Here is a 17,743-nt window from a genome sequence, read left to right on the forward strand (position 1 = left end):
TTAAAACCAAGCAGCCAACACACCTGCCTTCCTGGGAGTGTTTCCCTCTCTAGTCAGTGAAATGGTTTTAAATGTCATATTCCAGTTGGGACTCTCTCCATATATTTATATATACGGACAACTCTCATACGTTCTCTTTTGCAGGAGGGAGGGTTCATGTAACCTAGAACAGCCTCTATCACTTTAATGTTTATTCTCAGAATACTGCTATTTATGACACTGCTTGTGAGAGTTGTGTGATTCAGTTATCAGCATAACTGAATTCATTTTCTTAAGGTCAATTGTCTTCTGTGGATATTAAGGTTTGAATAATATTGAAAGGGAGCTGGCAGGGGAAATTTCAGCATTTTGATTTTTGTACATCCTCAGAATTCAGTGCTACCACAATTTTTTAGATTTTTTTTTTTTTTTTTTTTAATCTCAATTAAGAGTATCTGGTAATCAATGGGAGCCAAATTTCATTAGAGAATTTTTGCTGTCCTAGCAATTCATATCTCAGTAGTTTTACAGTGGGTAGAAATAAACCTTTACCAACACTTTTCCTACACTGTTAATTCCCACCATCCTTTCTCAAAAAAGGCCTTCCAGAACTTAAGACAGGTTTGTAAATGTATTTTTATTATGTTGCAACAATCAAAATATATATGTACTACTGATTTTTTCCCCAAATATTAAATGAAAATGTAATACATTTTTGCCCACATTGTGTTCTTGAATGCTTTGGAATCTGTAAAGACCCTGACATAAAGAAACTGAAGCAACTGCACAATTAGAGACTGAAAGGTGTTATAGTGCTGCACTTACATTGCAAATGAAGTCAGATGTCTCTGTTTAATCAAATACAGCCTCAACAGTCTCTGTTTTGTGAGTATTAGAAACAATAAACAAATATACACAGAAAGCATCACAAACAGTAAATCGGTTATTTAAATACAACTGTATCCAACATAGCAGCTAAACACTGGACAATGTTTGAGGTCATCAGCACATCCACATGCTCTTCTAAATGACGTTTGGGGTCCTGAAATACATGAGAGAAATGACTGAAACACATCTCTGAAGGATTTCATTTACTTCAGGTCTATTTAAGACGACTGTAAGTTAAGGAACACAGGCCAGTAACGCTCCTTAATTTTTCATTCTAACAAGACCTAGCAAATGACTGAATTTCTATGAGTAAGATTTTATTAGTCCATACTATTACTCAGGTAAGTTGAGGACAGGTTTAGGAAGTAAATTTCTATCCAGCATCTGAAGAGTAACCATGACAGCTGTGAGTTTTAAGGACAACACACAATATGTGGAATTTATTGCATCTCACTAAGGCCAATATTTTAATCTTAGTTCTGGTACATTGCAATTTGTTTTCAGATCTTTGTACAAATGTGTGTTCTAATCCTGTAAAGACTCAAGCATGATCTAACACAGTCTTTGAATAGTTGACGGCAAGAAAATTAGCATATTTATACCCACAAAAAAATGAAAAAATGCACAATGCTATGTTCAAATGTTCTGAAAAAATTAATGTTAAGCCTAAGCAGCGTTCTGAAAATACACATCCCCACACACTATTACTCAATTGATGTAGGCATTTGTGGGCATCTGCATTATTTCTGGTTGAAAGCCATACTCATGCACTTCCTTAGTTTCAGAATTGAGACTAAGTAATTAATCTCCAAATACTGCAAAATTGTCAGGCACATTTAAAAAACATCTCTAAACTTTACTCTAGTATTATTGTAGCACTCTTGTGTGTGAAGAAATTAAAATATACAAGACAATCATGTGTGGGAATTTTAACTTTTTAAAAAAAGAATTAGTCAAAAATGTAATGAACTCATCTAAGTTTACATAAAAGTTTACTAGAAAATATGTGTTAAGCTGTCCTTCTTAAATAACTCATTTTCAAAGATCATACAGTTCTCCAATATTCTCTCTGTTCCTAGCAAATTATGCAGCCTAATAATGTAATATCCCTATTGTGAGCAGCTGTTTGTTTACAAAGCTTTTTATATAAGTTGCATAAAAAAACCACATGGAAATTACTTAACTGAACCATTTTGTAATTTAAAGAAAATGTAATAATTTTACCAGGAAAAAATATCTTTTCTTTTTAAAGAACTGTATAAAAATAGTTTTTTGGGTTTTTTTAGGTATGCATAATGATTTAAACAACTCGTGAAGCTCAAGTTCTGTTTGAGATAACATCATAATCCTTAAGATACAACCCTTCTTACATGTTTTATTTTATATATGTATTTATGTATGTGTAGGTGTGCATAAACTCCATTGTTCTGAATGCTACAGAAATACACGAGTGACTGAACAATAGGGCAGATGTGTTATGACATAGCTGCTAGAAGCTGACACATAAGAGCAATCCAGAATCCTTTAAATTCTTCTACTGCTACTAGAAATACAATAAATACTGGTTCTTTCAGGACACACTGGATATTTTTAAAGCTATTTCTTGTTTCCATTCCCTTCCTGAATTTGAACACAACCTCTTACAAACTTGTTTTTCTCTCCTCTCCCTCACCAAAGCACGTTTCCTCAACCTTTATGTTGAAATCAAACGTAGAAATAGTTTTCTGTCGAGTCTTCTATAAAGACATTATATCCTGACATTGCAAAGGGACAGAATGAATTGAGTAGGTGTTTTCAGTTTCAGCTATGGTCCTAAACTGTCTTCCTTCAACAGCAATACAAAGCAATGCAGCTTACTTGCATATGTGTGTATTGGAACTAAGCACTGACTGTGTTCATGAACTGAGGATAGGGGTGAGCTGGCTCTTCAGCCATGATAATGTATAAACAACACTTAAAAGTCTCCACAGTTTTGGCCTCTCTGACATAGACTTGCATATCTTTATGCCTCTTCTTGGAAAGAAGTTTAAAAAAAAAAAAAGAAAAAAATTTACCAAATCTCAACACTGCTCCTCAGCATGTAATACAAATGCAGGTAGAAAACGACTTGCAGATATTCTGCTGGTCACCTATAGTCAAAAAGCCTTGTTCCTTACACAACAATCTTCAACAAAAATAAATTCATTATTTGGAGCGTTGAGAATATCTTGCACGTAGAACTAAAATCACCTACGCATGTGTAAAAAAAATTAATATTTAGAATGAACGAAGCATATCATTCCACCTCACTCTAATTCATCACACCTCACCTGCTTGCCAACATTTTTTATTGCCAGCTGTTCAGGTGTCATCTTATCTTCTTCTTCAACAGCCTGTGAAAGAAACACAGAAAAGGTCAGTGTTTCAGATTTCATTTACTTTTTCCCCAAGCCACAAGATTCTCAAAATATAATTCTCTTTCTCAAAAAAAAAGAAAAAAAGAAAAAAAATCAAACAGCAACACATTTCAGAAAGTCAAAAGGAAAGGTACTTCAGCTTTTCAGCAGAGGTGGTTTTAATTACTAAGTGTTAGTGCAAAAGATCAAGGCAAATACTCATGCATGGTTTTCTTGCCAGATATTCACAAAACTATTTTTAAACAAAAATCTTAAATGAGCGGTATCAATAGTTAAAGACAGTTGAATATAGTTAAACTAGTAAAGCAGAACCAAAAATAACATTACCTACATTGTTTCAACTACTGGAGGTTTGATCTCAATAAATTTTTATACTGTTTAAAGTCACATCTTAATACATTTTTATAGTGTTCTGTTGTCTTACAACAGTATCTTTATAAAGTAAATTCACTAACTTAACTAGCGAATATAATATTGAATTTTGTTTTTAAGTACTCCTAAGAAGTTAAAAAAATAGCACTCATCAAGAATGACTGGCATGCTTACTACTCATAGATTGCCTGTTGAGATCTAGTATTTATAAAAAATATTTCTAAGTGTAAGTGCCAGTATTAAAACAGTACAAATAACTGTGATTCCTCTTTCTTACAACACCAATAATAGTTTCTTTATCTAAAAAGAACATTGAATTGGGCTCTAGAATCTGTTCTAAATACTTACTATCTATCTACTGGAATGATACAGATAAATAACCTTTATTCTGCTATCCTGGTCAAGTAGTCCTTAACTGAAGGAACGAAGAATACAATCAACTGCTTATTTTGATCTACCGGAATCTTATATTCTCTTCACTAAGTAAAAATACAAAGTTTATCTGATTACTCACATTTCAAAGCAAAACATGTAATTAAACTCTTTGCTAGTTTAAGGCAAAAAGTCAGGTGGCAAAGCCTGAAGAGCTAACAGGCAACTTCACATAGAAATGATACATAGTTGATTAATAAGAAATACAGTCTCCACAAGGCCATTAAAGCCACACTTGTGCCTAATTTAACGAAATCCCAAGAAACTCTTTGCTGAAAACAGATTATACGATCAAATAACCACCAAAGTCCAAAAGAGTTCCTGCAACAATTATTTAGTTCTTATAGTCTAGTCCTTTACAAGTCATTCTGAATAAAGCTTGTGATAATCAACCTCTTACTTCTAAAATTAAGTAATAAATTTCTTCACTTCATAAACACAGCTGCAGTTACACTACCATTATGGGATATGAATACCTTGTTGTAATTCTTAGCTAATTCTAACATCTCCTTCACTACTGTTTCATTGAGTTTGCAATGTTCACTGTAGTCCTGAAGCGTCAAACCTTCCATCCAACTCTTCTTATGCAAATTTAGCAACATCTGAAAAACAAAACCTCTTCAGAACATGCATCGTAAAATGCATTCATAATACTGTGAAGATCTCTCTGACAGAAAAACAATTTATAATAGTAAGAATGTAATAAAAAAATTATTGACCTTACAATGTTTAAATACAGGAAATACAATAATCAATTATTCTGCTAGAACAGACGATAGATTTTGCATAAGTTTTTACGGATCAAACTTCTTGAACCCTAAATATGAAAATGAGGCATGGAAACCAGGGTCACATTTACTTTGACAGGAATACTTAGGTTTTTCTTTTGTAATTTTTTATTTTTGCTGTAGATGGAGAATGCACAATTGCATTGTAGGACAGCTAACAGAAAGGCGAATATTTTAGCTGCCGAATAAGGAATGGTTGAAGCTTCTGGCCTCTGATGAAGTTGAAAAATATTTTAATGCTTGGATTAAATGTATGAAGTAGTTATTTAGGCTTCACTGATTATCCTGAACTGTATGCAAGCAGCTGCCACTGTTGTGATGAAGTGAACTTCAAAAGCAACCAAAGCATGACTTGTGTGCATTTGTCCTCTTACAAAGTAAACAGCCTTAAACACAACAGGATAAAGTGATGTAGAGTTTTGATGGTTATAAACAGGGACTATTAGAAATACATGAAATGTTTTACTTGACACTCTGATGTCATTCTTGAAAGAGTGAAGGAATAGCTACAAAGGCAATTTCCTGATTTTCATGAATAAAGAAAGCATATTTTGTGGATCTTCTGCACACTTGAGGACTGTAGGGAGGACCCTTTCAGCAAACAGTTTCAGCTTGCCTTCAATTTGTGAACATTTACTACAGACATCTTTGAGAACCCGTAAGCCCTGTAATTGCTATCACCTGAATAAAAGTGCCTGTTTCATCCTATGTACATCTTCCAAAGAAACCTGGCTTTGGAACATATGAACTGAGTTGAAACTGTGTGTCATAATTTGTATTAGCAAGATCTTAGTTACTAACAGAAGGAGTTGTAGGCAAACTGCATATGGACCGTTTCACTAGGCTATCTGGATTTTAAAATTATGGTTTGGTGTGATAGGCTCCTCATCTAATACATGAAGCATGTACTCTTCTTACCACAGATGGAGATAACAGATCACCACCACCACGAGGAGGGGTTGAGATATGTATGAACCTGCCTTATGAAAGATGTGTGGAGATAGTTGCTGCCTCACAGATTAAAGTTTCCCTAACTCGGTCAAGATTATTCTCCTACTTACAAAGGTAACAATTTACATATGTAAAGCCATTAAAGAAAATACACACTTGGAACTTCAGAAAAGACTGGATTGGCCACACTGTTGTATTTGAACGGAAACAATAATCTCCAGAAGCTTCTCGGACATTTCCTGAGAGTGCTGGTTTTGTTGAATTGGTAACTCTTTTCAGTAACACTGAGTTCTTGAAAGTCTGATACCATCCTAAAAAGGGTTATGCATTTCGCAAATTCTTTTCAGCTGCCTGATTTGCACGCATAGTCTTCCATTATTCAAAAAAATTTTTTTAATTACTTATAGCCCTCTAAAAGTCAAAATTAAGTGAGAAAACTATTCTGACCATTTCATCATAAACTCCAACTCGGAGATCAATTTATAACCCTAACAAGGCCATGAACATACATAGGCATAACTGAGGACAGAATCTGGCTTTTCAAGGATTAACTTCTGCAGATGATAAATAAGCTTTTTTTTTTTTTCTGTTTGTTTTCCTTGGGGAGCTCCACTCATACTAACTGGAAGCACCTTCTGTCAAAGTGATTATAGCCAATAAAAAACTGAGATTCCTTGGTTATACAATTCCGGTTTGGAAAATATGGTCTTCTAGCTTCAGGAATTCCAGCCTGTGAAAACCTAAGGCAGCTAGTACATCTTTCAGCTTCATCACTGAAAACTTGAAACTTTGCACAAACCTGTTAAGTGCAGAGAACAGCACGAGGACTTTCCATAAAACATGTGGACAAAAATGTTGTCAAACTATTTATATGAATATTAGAATGTGGTTTTGGAAGGTTTCATCATCATGATTACACATCTAAGTGCTTTCTGGAAGAGAAGCCATCTACTCCAGGAGAGTTAAAACAACTACTGAAAGCATCAGCAGTTGAAATCAGAGTATTGCCACAAATCTTAAATAGTTTGTATAGTGTTCTTTGTCCTCTGAATAAAAGCTAAAACAATTACCTTCTGTTCTAGTTCATTCTTCCTGTAGTTGATGGTGATGGAATAGTAATGTCTGTTTAGTCCATGAATTAGTGCCTGTAAAATTCAGGGAAAAGTTTGCATAAAAATTACCCACCATTGAAATTAAGATATATTAGAAGGAAAGAGTTAATTTAAATACAGTCATCTTCAAACATCACTTAAATAAGAGAAAAACCACAAAGAAACAAATACACAGAGACTATAAGTAGGTATCAAGTAAATATACCTGTTCCTATTTCTCTTTCAGTGTTCGTTAACTGACAGTTATACTTTCTATTTCTAAACCATGGATTTTTTCACACAGTAACAACTTTCACAGGAAAAAGTGGTAACTGCCTGCAAACACTTGACCGATACATATGCACAAACATATTTCTCTCAAATCCTTCCTCTCTCAAGAAATTCAGTTATCACTTCTATTCAAATATAAGGCTCTTTCTGTTACAAACAAAAGAATGTTGGCTATCTATTTATTTACAACCACTGCCAACATTTCCAAGTTCATTCTCTAAGGTACAATACAAAGAAAGAGTAGCTGAAGCAGTGATTAAACATGTCAGGTATCAGTTAGACTATGTGCATCAAATTAACCTTGGATATTAAAGTTTTCTTTTTTAACTTCAAATGAAAAAAAAAAAGCCTTTCTCATTATAATTATGCCCTTTGCAAATTTGTCCTTAAACTTGTATGTCACAGTCTGGTCGACTGAGATTAGGTTAAGTGACACCTATATGCATGTATCTTCTATTTTGCTCACGTGCATTACAATTTTTTTTTTTGACATTTATGACTTAAGGGTGAGTTGGACTAATATTTGGGGGTGGAGGGAGTTAACAAAATTGTATGATAAATTCTCATCACAACTAAAATTGTCTATTTTTCAAATAAAATTTTACATATGAAGTATACATTTACAAATGAGATATGATAAATCATGCATAAAATATGCAGAATTAGTGGTAAATATTTCTTATGTTTCAATCATTCCACCTCTTTATGTTTAAATATATTCTTTAGAGCTATACAGAATGAATGTGTATTTGCATCTTATGCAACTTAATATTTCATCATTCCAAAATTACCTGTATGAAAACTCAGAATGTTCTCATAGATACATTTCAAACAGATTTCTTTTCCAAACACATATACAAACTACTTGAATGGTTACATTTACGAGAACCAGCAGTTACAGATAACCATTACTTGTGCCACTTTTTATAATTAAAATTGTAAAATACGGGTTTTATCATCAATAAAGTAATTTATGGTTGAAACTATTAGCAGTAAGTAGTTTCCACCGCCATTTTCTTATCCCACTCAAAATGATTGCATAGGAGGTTTTGGGGTTTGTGTTTAAACTCAGTTGTAGATATTTAGGGAATTTTCTAAAGCTCCTAAATTTGACAAACATCTTTGCCTTCCCCCACTATCCTCTCTTTTTCCTCTCCCCTTCCAAAATCACTCTTTAAAAGAGTGGACAAATGTAAAAAGTAAACAACTATTCCACTTCAAACCTGAACAACAGTTGTAGTTTAGCCACAGCAAAAGGTTACATTAAAACCCATAAAACACTTTAAAGCAAAACTTGTTCTTCGTGTGTTTTGTTTCAAATGGAAACCATCACTCCAACAAGCCTTACAAATTAGATGCACAAAGAGCAAGTAAAAAAGCTGTTGATAAGGAAACACAAGAAAAACCACAAAAAAAGGAATGAAGTCAAGTCAAGCCATGTACTATTCTTACTCCTGAGATTTTAAGGAATGTCTTAAAATCCCTGCTTCTAGCCCAGCTGAAATCAATATTAAGTTTGCTGCTGACCTCAACTGGGTCAGAATTTTATTCACAACCTTAGAATAAAAGCAAAACAACACTGCAAGAGCCCTTGCAGTTTTAAGAACAGAGTATCATTTTAAACTATGATTTTTAGCTTAACAGTGACATTTGCAACAGCCCACTGCCAACTTGCAAAAAACCAACACAAACAGAAAATACCCACTCTAACAATAGAAACCCAAAACTCCCATGGCCAAAATATGCCATGCTGTAGTGACAGTGATCTTAAAATAATGAAGTTGAACAATACTACAGGGTTTTACAAGGGAGATCATTACACACAGTCCAGAAAAGCCCAGTTAGAAAAGTCCTGAAACATGCTAGCATGGGCTTGCCTATATCCAATCAAGAGTATTAGTTGCTTATTTCATATGCATAGTTCGCAGTTTTTACCAATTCAAAAATAAAACATAAGACACAACCACCTCCTGAAGCAGGCACTCTTTAATTGTCTGATTTTTTTTGGCTAGCATTTTTATAAATAGTAAAGGGTTTCAATGCATTAGTAATAAAAACAACTGATCTTTTGAAAGATAGGCGTATGGTGATCTAGTAACTCCCAAAGGATGGCTCTCTTACAGCAGAAGTTTAGCCCTTATTTCAGTTCTACTATGACTAGTGTACGGTCTTTTTCTTGGACATTTATCTAGCAAATATTACTTTTATTGTTCAAGTAACGGATTAACAGAGCAGGAATTATGCTTCATGGTTGCAAGTACACATGCCTTTTAGAATGCATAGGAAGGGGAAAAAAGTTTTCTGGCGAGAAAAAAGGAAAAAACATTGAGGCAGAAGAATGACACAGATAAAAGCATTAATCACTCCAGAGGATACTTGTTTCAGGACAGAAGCTGTTTCTCAAAATAAAGGTTTGCTTCGTTGAAGACCAACATTTTTGTCTTACTAGTGACAGTCAACTTCAGAAATTGAATTTTTAATATTTAAGTTTCACAAATGCTTGCAAAGAAATGTAAGACAACATACTCAAAAGAAACATTACAGTTGAATCAAACAATCAAACATTCTATTTATCCATTGAATCTTCTACTCCACCATTTTTTCAGCAAATTACTGCATTATATAAATATCAGAGATTAATTATTTAAGACACAATACAAGGTTAAATCTAGATTACATATTAAGCAAGAACCTATATAAGCATACAGTAGGAAGACAAGATTATTAATGAAGAGGGAACTCTTTCCATAATTTGCTTCAGAATAATTTCTCTTTAGGAAAGCTGAGATGTTAATAAGCAGCAGTTTTTAAATTGCAGTACTGAAAACAGTACCTATCTTGCATCACATGGTATGACATCAATTGTCACTTTTAAAAGTTTGCATTTCCATAAATCTGTACTTTAACCTTTGCAGTATATACTTATACATGCATTCACACTTAGGTAGCTAATTTAGGGCTCAATTTTAAACTCTTCACATATATAACTCCATTGATGAATCACATCAATTATAAATGCATGCAGAAAAATGCTATAGAGAGAACAATAAACAATTTGTAGCTTACTGGTTTTAGGTACCTATCCTCAAAATTGCTGAATGTATCTTGCAATTTACAGGACTATCAACACTGGGTTTACCTGGATAGATGGCTTGTTTAAGTGACCCAGATTTGAAGTTGTTTGTCTTGGTTCATGTCCCAAGACCATCATATTAGCATTGATCAATCTGAAGGCATCAATAACAACCTGTAAAAACAAGATGTCAAGTCAATTCTTTTTAGAAAATGCAACTAATAGTGCCAAACAACAGTGGACAAGGCACAACCAACTCTCATCTGTTTTTGGCCTTTATCCAGAAAATCGTTTAATTATAATATTAATAAAAAAAAGCCTCCTGCTGACTATGCTATCAGCACACTACACTACCTTATATTGTCAGGTGACACCAATTATTACCTCTTCCATGGAGCTGTAAGTTTTATATACATGGTATCATCATATAACATTGAATTTTTATGTATGCTTACTCTAAGCTTCAAAGGTATGCATATGTTTGTCACCTAAATCTTATCCAATCAAAATGAGTGACAGAGAGAGACTAAAACTGAAAGTGAGCACAAGCTAAGGGACCGAGTCTAAAGCCCAGTCCTGTCACATCAATTATACTACCACAATACTTGAAATGACAACAAAATTATAGCCAGCAAGGAATTTGCCCCATGTATTCCCTTCTAGTCAGATGCTTTTTGCTTCTTGTGACTAAGAAAGGGTCTATAAACTGTCTGATGGATTAAAAAGTCCTTGTCAGTGTCATGCTCAGGAGTAGAAAATACAGTAAAAGAAAACCAAGGTCATTTATGATTTAAAGGTACACAGTAGGTAGTATTCAGTGCTATTTCATTGCAAATAAAGTAAAACCATCACTGATTTTCACACTGTCCTGTGCTGAATTTGTCTATGAAAATCTTTGGAAATAGGATTTCGTGGCCCCATACAATAAAACCCACACCCCTATCCCATGTGCAATTAAACAGAACTGAGAACATACCAACAATATGCTCAAACCCACTCGCCATTACAGATTCGTAATTGCAAGATAGGCTTTCTCGTTTAGGCCCCAGTCTTTTAACTGGACCAGTGCACATACAGCCTTGTACATCCACAGAAATAGCACCAGGCATACTTTGCAGGCATCTTGTCTGCATATGTTTGAGGAGTTATTCTAGTTCATTAAACAAAATAGTTTAAATCTCCTTTTAACAGCTTTTCTACAATCATTTTTATTCTCTTCCTCCCCATACTATGGGTTGGACACACATACATTTATATGGCTGGTTTGATATTTTGAGGAATTAGACCTGAACCAAATCTTTCATGTTGAACAAAAAAGAAATCAACCGCTGTCACTGAAAGTCTGCAGAGAAAGCAACATCAAGTCTCCCACCTTGTTCTAGCATTTTCCTCTCCATTTACACAAATATTAATAACTAAATACATATGCAATTTATTAGGAGTACAATACAAATTGACATTGAGGTCATTCATGTGGAAACAAAATTAATTGGCAAGTATTTATAACAAAAAATATTTATCAAAGTGTGAACTGAAAAAGCCTAATAACTTATCACCTGTTGTATTTACTTTTGAGACCCAACTATTTCAGTCATGTTGAGTGCCTCAGTGCCACTAAGGGCTATTGCCTGGACTCTCAGCTGACTGGCCAGATCCATCTGCATATGTCATGTCTTAAAACTGCATGCAAAAATGTACCAAAAAAAAAAAAATCTTCTTTATTAAAAATGTTAGGTTGTGACACAATTAAAGTGAGTTAACAGTGACAATTTTTTCTGAACAATAATAGAAACAAAATACAGTTCAGATTCAATATGCCGCATAAGCATGCCATCTGATACTAATGCTACAAAAAAGGATATAAATTTAAAAAACTTACTTCTCAGAAAGATCTGAAACAGTTTCTATATCTACCTATACATTCTTTGTGGTAACATACAAAATAATTATTTTTTTTCCTTTTTTATCACTACCAGATTTTTCTCCATGTCAAAACACTTGTGACAAGCTTTTGTATATATCTCTTTGTGTTCTATTTTAGCCAGATGCTCTAATTTATGAACACCTGGAAATGCCCAACCATAACGAACAGGCAGAATATATTAAAAAGTCAAGCAAAGCAAAAAAATTCCACACCACAGGTTCTCCAGAGACTAGCTAGATAAGGGGAAAAAAACCCAAGCAAGTAAAAATTTACCCTGAGGAGCAAGAAACATGAACTTGGCAGTATACGATAATCACAAGGAGCTGCTTTATAACTTACTAACAGCCATGCTTCTAGATTTGAGTTTAACTGAGAACTTCACTAGACAATGTTGAGCTTATCCAAGAACGAATGGCATTGTCCAGCATGGATTTGTTTTGGGACTTGAGTCATGTAAAATAAAAAGAAAACCCAAAATAAAAATCTGACTAAACTTGGTTTTGATAACAAATTCAACATTTCAGTTGGTGTTCTCAAGGTTACACATGGATAAATTTCACATTAAAATATGAGAACTAGCTGCTAAAATATTTCTGAGTGATACTGAATATTACTCTAGCATCTTAATTCTGACCAGAAGTAATTTTTGTTATGTTTCAGGCACTACCTGCATGGGAAAGGACTGCCCGCTCTATCTGTCCTCCTGAAGGAATGAAATGCCAAGTATTTCCTAAGTAGAACAAATACCAATCTACAGAAAGTGGTATGAAATACTAAAATCACAAATCACAAAAATTAAGCTTTAAAAAGGGATAACATTGCAATTTCTACAATCTCAGCGGGGTACAAAAAGTACGCGTGTGAATGATATTTCTCATCTCAGTTGCACTTGTGACGACCGATGGTAACTAAATACTTTAACTACACTAAGATTAAAGGAATTTGCTGCTATCACTATAGCAACCATCTTAAAGAAACTAACATGCTCAACAACCTGGAAGCTAAATTTAGACCTAATACGCAATAAAAACATAAATACAACAATAAATCCTACATATTCATTTCTACGAAATGTAATTGCTTTTTTCACAGTGAGCACAAGTCAGTCCCTCCTTCAGAGGATTATATCAAAATAAATAGACTCATTAATGTCCAGTGTACTAATGAGTAATGGGTGAAGTAGGTGTTAATTATGCCACAGTAAGATTCAAGAAAAAAGCCCCGGTGAGCACTCGGAGGTGCGTACAAGCTGAAGTCTCCTCTCTACGTTTGTGTATTTTGAAGTACAGCATGATGCAATCAGATGACAGCAACATGGTCACCCCGTATTCTACGATGGCAACTTTAGACACAGTATTTTGAACAAAGAACCTCTAAGGATTAATTAAAAGCAGCACAAAACCCCACTCAGTTACTTAGATTTTTATTGTAAGAAGTGAGTATTTCTCATCCAAAATTTTTAAGCTTTCATTGTACTTAAATTACCTAATGCAGCGTGCACTGTTTTAGTAAAAACTACAGTTTCCAAGCTTTATGCTAAATTCCCTTTCTGTAAAAACACAAAAAAGTTAAACAAAAGTCTATGCCATTGGGCTATTTTCCAGAAATATGAAGGCAGAATTTTTTTTTTAAATGCACTTCCGTAGTGCAACTCTTTCACCACTCTGACCATTTAATTTTTCCTAGTACAAGTGTCTTCAGACTTTTCAGAGGTCATTTCAACAGCAGACAGCTTATAACAAAACCATTAGCAGTTTGGCTAGCTTAAGGAAACCTCTTACTTTCCTTTTTTGTTTATTATCACTGCATGAATCTGCAGCATATGAGAGTTTATAATTTCTCAGGCTTGTTAAATTCATGTTAAAGGTCTGTTTTCTTGTTGAATAAATTTTGTTCATATAATGCTGCCTATTTCATATACTGAGTCTTTAATAGCACCTTTGGTCTATGCGCAACTCACAGATCAAAACAGAGGACTAAAATAGGGGTTGATGATGCTATAAATGTCTTCTTGTTAGTAGCTTTAATATAATAGAAGACCTTGTCTGTTTTGTAATTAACACATCTTTACTGGAGAGATATTTGGAAGTGATTGCTGTGAATATACTGGTTAGTAAAATAAACACAATCACACACCACTTTCTGTTATCAGACAAATTTGTGAATTGTACACATTATACTCCAGATCAACAAACTGTGATATAACAGCCAAGTAGAAGACACATTTATATAACCCTTTATTTTTCTGAAAATATGTATTCAATCTGACCTTGCAAATATAATTAGCTTGTGGGATGTGTGGATTTCAGTACCATGGATGCTTTACTAATTGCAGCTCTTGGAAATAGATACTAAATATTTGGAAGCTGCCAATACAAAATAAAAACTGCATCTTTTTGTACATCTGTCTTAGCTTCAAAAAGCATAATAATCTAAAAAACAATAACTATACAGCATTTTTTAAGCATTTCCCCGGGGGTCAACAACCCACAGTAGAGCCCGCATAATGTATTTTTAGAAACAAAATTTACAATTATCTTCAGTGTACTTAATAAATTTGAGGATAGCTATAATTAACATGATTCATAGTTATTCACAATCTAAGATAACCGTTGGACTCCTCAGTTGCTAACTAGATAAAAATCTGGCCTTTTATAGTCTGCACATAGTTATTAAAAATCATGGCTTGATTAAAATTTAGGATGCTTAATAGCCAGACTTATTTTAGCTTCTTCTGAGAGTGTAAATGCCATATATATATATTACCACTTTTTCTAAAACTGTCTTCATAACTTTGTGGGGTATTTAAAAAAAAAAAAATTAAGATAATTTCAAGAATACTTTACACACTTGATTCTATTAAATCCCTCCAATAACAAATCTACAACCAATATTGAAAGAAACAGTCCTGTTTTGCAAGACCCACTATATATTAATGGTAAACTTCAGTTAGAAATAAGTCAGCCTTTTTTGTTTAAATTAAAAAAAAATTTCCAACATCAGTATTTTTTCCAGTGAAGAATCTATGACATATGGTGACTATCTTTAAAAATGTATTGTGCCCTTGGAATTCAAATACCGATGTATTGTTTATGCCATATGTTTATGAACAAACATACCAGTGCTTAAAGACAACTCTGAGAAGGATATAATATGCCAGGTGTGGAAAAAGAAGTAATGTCCCATCTAAAATCTCTTTTATCACCTGCAACTGACCTGTTATCAACTGCTTAGTTTGTTTCTAGATTCTTTAAAAATGAAATGGAACATGTGACCTGAGAAGTGCAGTTCGGGTTTTATGACCATTTCGTTATTTATGCTGCCATGCACTGTTAGACAACTGCAAGTGAAGAACATCTTATGTCCCCTGTAAGCCCACAACATAAAAAATTCAAAGAAATCTTACTTTTTATGCCATTTCCAATGAAAAGCACTAAGAACTGAAACTGACTCATGCCAAATGCGTATCACTGAATTGCTGTGATTGTGAGTTTGAAGTTTGCAACATGGAAATTATTTATAAAATGTCAATTTTAGCTCTGGAAAATATATTCCTAGGAGTATGTGCATTTTCCTTCTCTGTCCTTAGAGAATTGCTTACTTGTGGTCAAATCCACAGTACAACTTGAATATCCATACTGGAAGGGGAGAGAACTACAGTATAATACATTTATCTTGACAAGTGAGGGCATGCATCCATAACTCCCAAGTAGCAAAGCCACGAGTTTTAAAGCTAAATGCCTTCATGAAGATAAATGGACTATTCTACATCCACCATGGCAAAAGGAAATTAAACATTTAATACTTTTCAACAAAAAATCTTCTTGGAACTTTTTTTGGTTTAAGGAAGGGCATGAACTGAAGTAACCTATGTAAATGGTTTAGTAGGTGAACGTACATCGCTTAATTAAATCACAGCAAGTCCAAAGGACGTTGCATAACAAATTCTAGAACACCAGCATTGATATTAACAGTTTTGGCATCCCATTAAAAAAAATAGGAAGTAAAACATGCAAAATACGTTATTCTGAATATGTGCAACTACTATAAAAAATGCTGGTTTTCAAACAAAACAGTAACAAAACAGTGGTATACTGGCAGTAATAAAACAGTTCAATACTTTGCAGTTTATGCCTACGTTCAGAAAAACACATTCTGAACTGAAAACACCGAGTGGCCTACACTGTAGTGCAGATGCAATTCATCTCTTACAGGAAAAAGAGCATCAATCTTTATTGAATCAACAGTAATCAAACCCAGCACAAACGTATCTACTTCCTTATTCTCCAAATCAGGCTCCTATCGAAACCCGGTTCTTGCCTAGATCAAATTAGGATGTTTCCATCTCTGATATGCAGGTTACTGCACCAAATGCTCTGTTCAGACAAAGTTAAGAAATACCACAGTACTGTTATAGTATCTAAATGTACTAGACATTGCACAGAACGTACAGAAATGTACCCTTGAAATTTCAACCAAAACTACTCATTGTAAAGTTATCTTTTCTATTTTAGAATTTTCCCCTTTACAATAGAAAAGCGTTAGCAAGTCCAGTTCTAATAATGAAAGTTGTTCCAGGTATAAAAGATTCTGATACAAAATTGTAGGTATCACATGTTTTAAAGTATATTTTCTTGTAAAATATTATCTGCGTAATAATTCACAATAAACAGACATGTCTCCAAAGCAGTAGTGACAATATAGGCAATTTACTGTTTTGTTTAGTTATTTTTAATTAATAATTTCAAGCTGTACCCTAATGACCGTTGAATTGTGTCACTGTGTGACTGTTCCCTTGTGCCTAGGGAAGATTTACTAAGGTTATTAAGACAAATGCATGAAGGAGGGAGGGGGAGTTTTGTATATAAAGAAAATCTTGTTAGGTGGCTCCAATCTACTTAAAGTTCTCACAAACTTAATTCTTAATGAGCTATTTTAAATTTCAAATTTCAGGCATTACATTAGTCTCTCCACACATCTCTTTTTAAGGATTGGGTTTTTTCTGCCTTCTTAAAGAACAGTCACCATCTCCTCCAACCCTTAATTCAAACAAAGAAGGGAAAGGGACAGGTTCAAAGGAAAAATAATAGCACTCTGATAAAAGAGTGGAGGTCTGAAAATATGCAATCTTTCAGAAAACTAGTGTAAGACTTGTGTTCAGCTGAAGAAAATTCTTGAGACTAGATGGTAATTCCAACATTCAGAAGAGTAATTGTTAAATCTCTTTCTGCTTTTGGTTTCACTCTTTTAGACTATCAAGTAATTACCAAGTTATAAAACCATTCACATACATATTTGTCTTGATAAGTTGGGTGGATTTGCAACACAAAAACTGTCTCAGAAAAGGAGTTCAACTGCCTTTCCTCACATATGTCACCAAGCTGAGATACTGTATAGAAAATTTAACCTTAACTGGGACGTAGAAGTAGCAGAAAAGATCAAAACTATTTGCAAATCGCTATTCTTGAGTCAGCACTCGACAAAATGACGATCTATTACTCTGAAGAGTTAAAAACTGAAATCCGGTATTAACGAAACCATATTGTTCTTATACATAA

The 17,743-nt window shown here is 33.8% G+C and overlaps 1 protein-coding gene across 1 annotated transcript in view; it reads right to left on the reverse strand.

The window, feature by feature from the left end:
* Nucleotides 1-597: 597 nt before the first annotated feature.
* PSMD14 (proteasome (prosome, macropain) 26S subunit, non-ATPase, 14) overlaps nt 598-17,743 on the reverse strand; it is a 44,845-nt gene continuing 27,699 nt past the window's right edge. The window contains exons 8-12 of the mRNA XM_009578056.1: nt 10,328-10,435; nt 6,877-6,951; nt 4,544-4,669; nt 3,177-3,239; nt 598-1,021 (exon numbers count right to left, since the gene is read on the reverse strand). Coding sequence (XP_009576351.1) covers nt 923-1,021; nt 3,177-3,239; nt 4,544-4,669; nt 6,877-6,951; nt 10,328-10,435 — 471 coding nt within the window. The 3' untranslated portion in view covers nt 598-922. The remainder of the gene's footprint in view (nt 1,022-3,176; nt 3,240-4,543; nt 4,670-6,876; nt 6,952-10,327; nt 10,436-17,743) is intronic.

Source organism: Fulmarus glacialis, unplaced genomic scaffold, assembly GCF_000690835.1.
Source record: "Fulmarus glacialis isolate BGI_N327 unplaced genomic scaffold, ASM69083v1 scaffold8640, whole genome shotgun sequence".
Taxonomy (NCBI): domain Eukaryota; kingdom Metazoa; phylum Chordata; class Aves; order Procellariiformes; family Procellariidae; genus Fulmarus; species Fulmarus glacialis.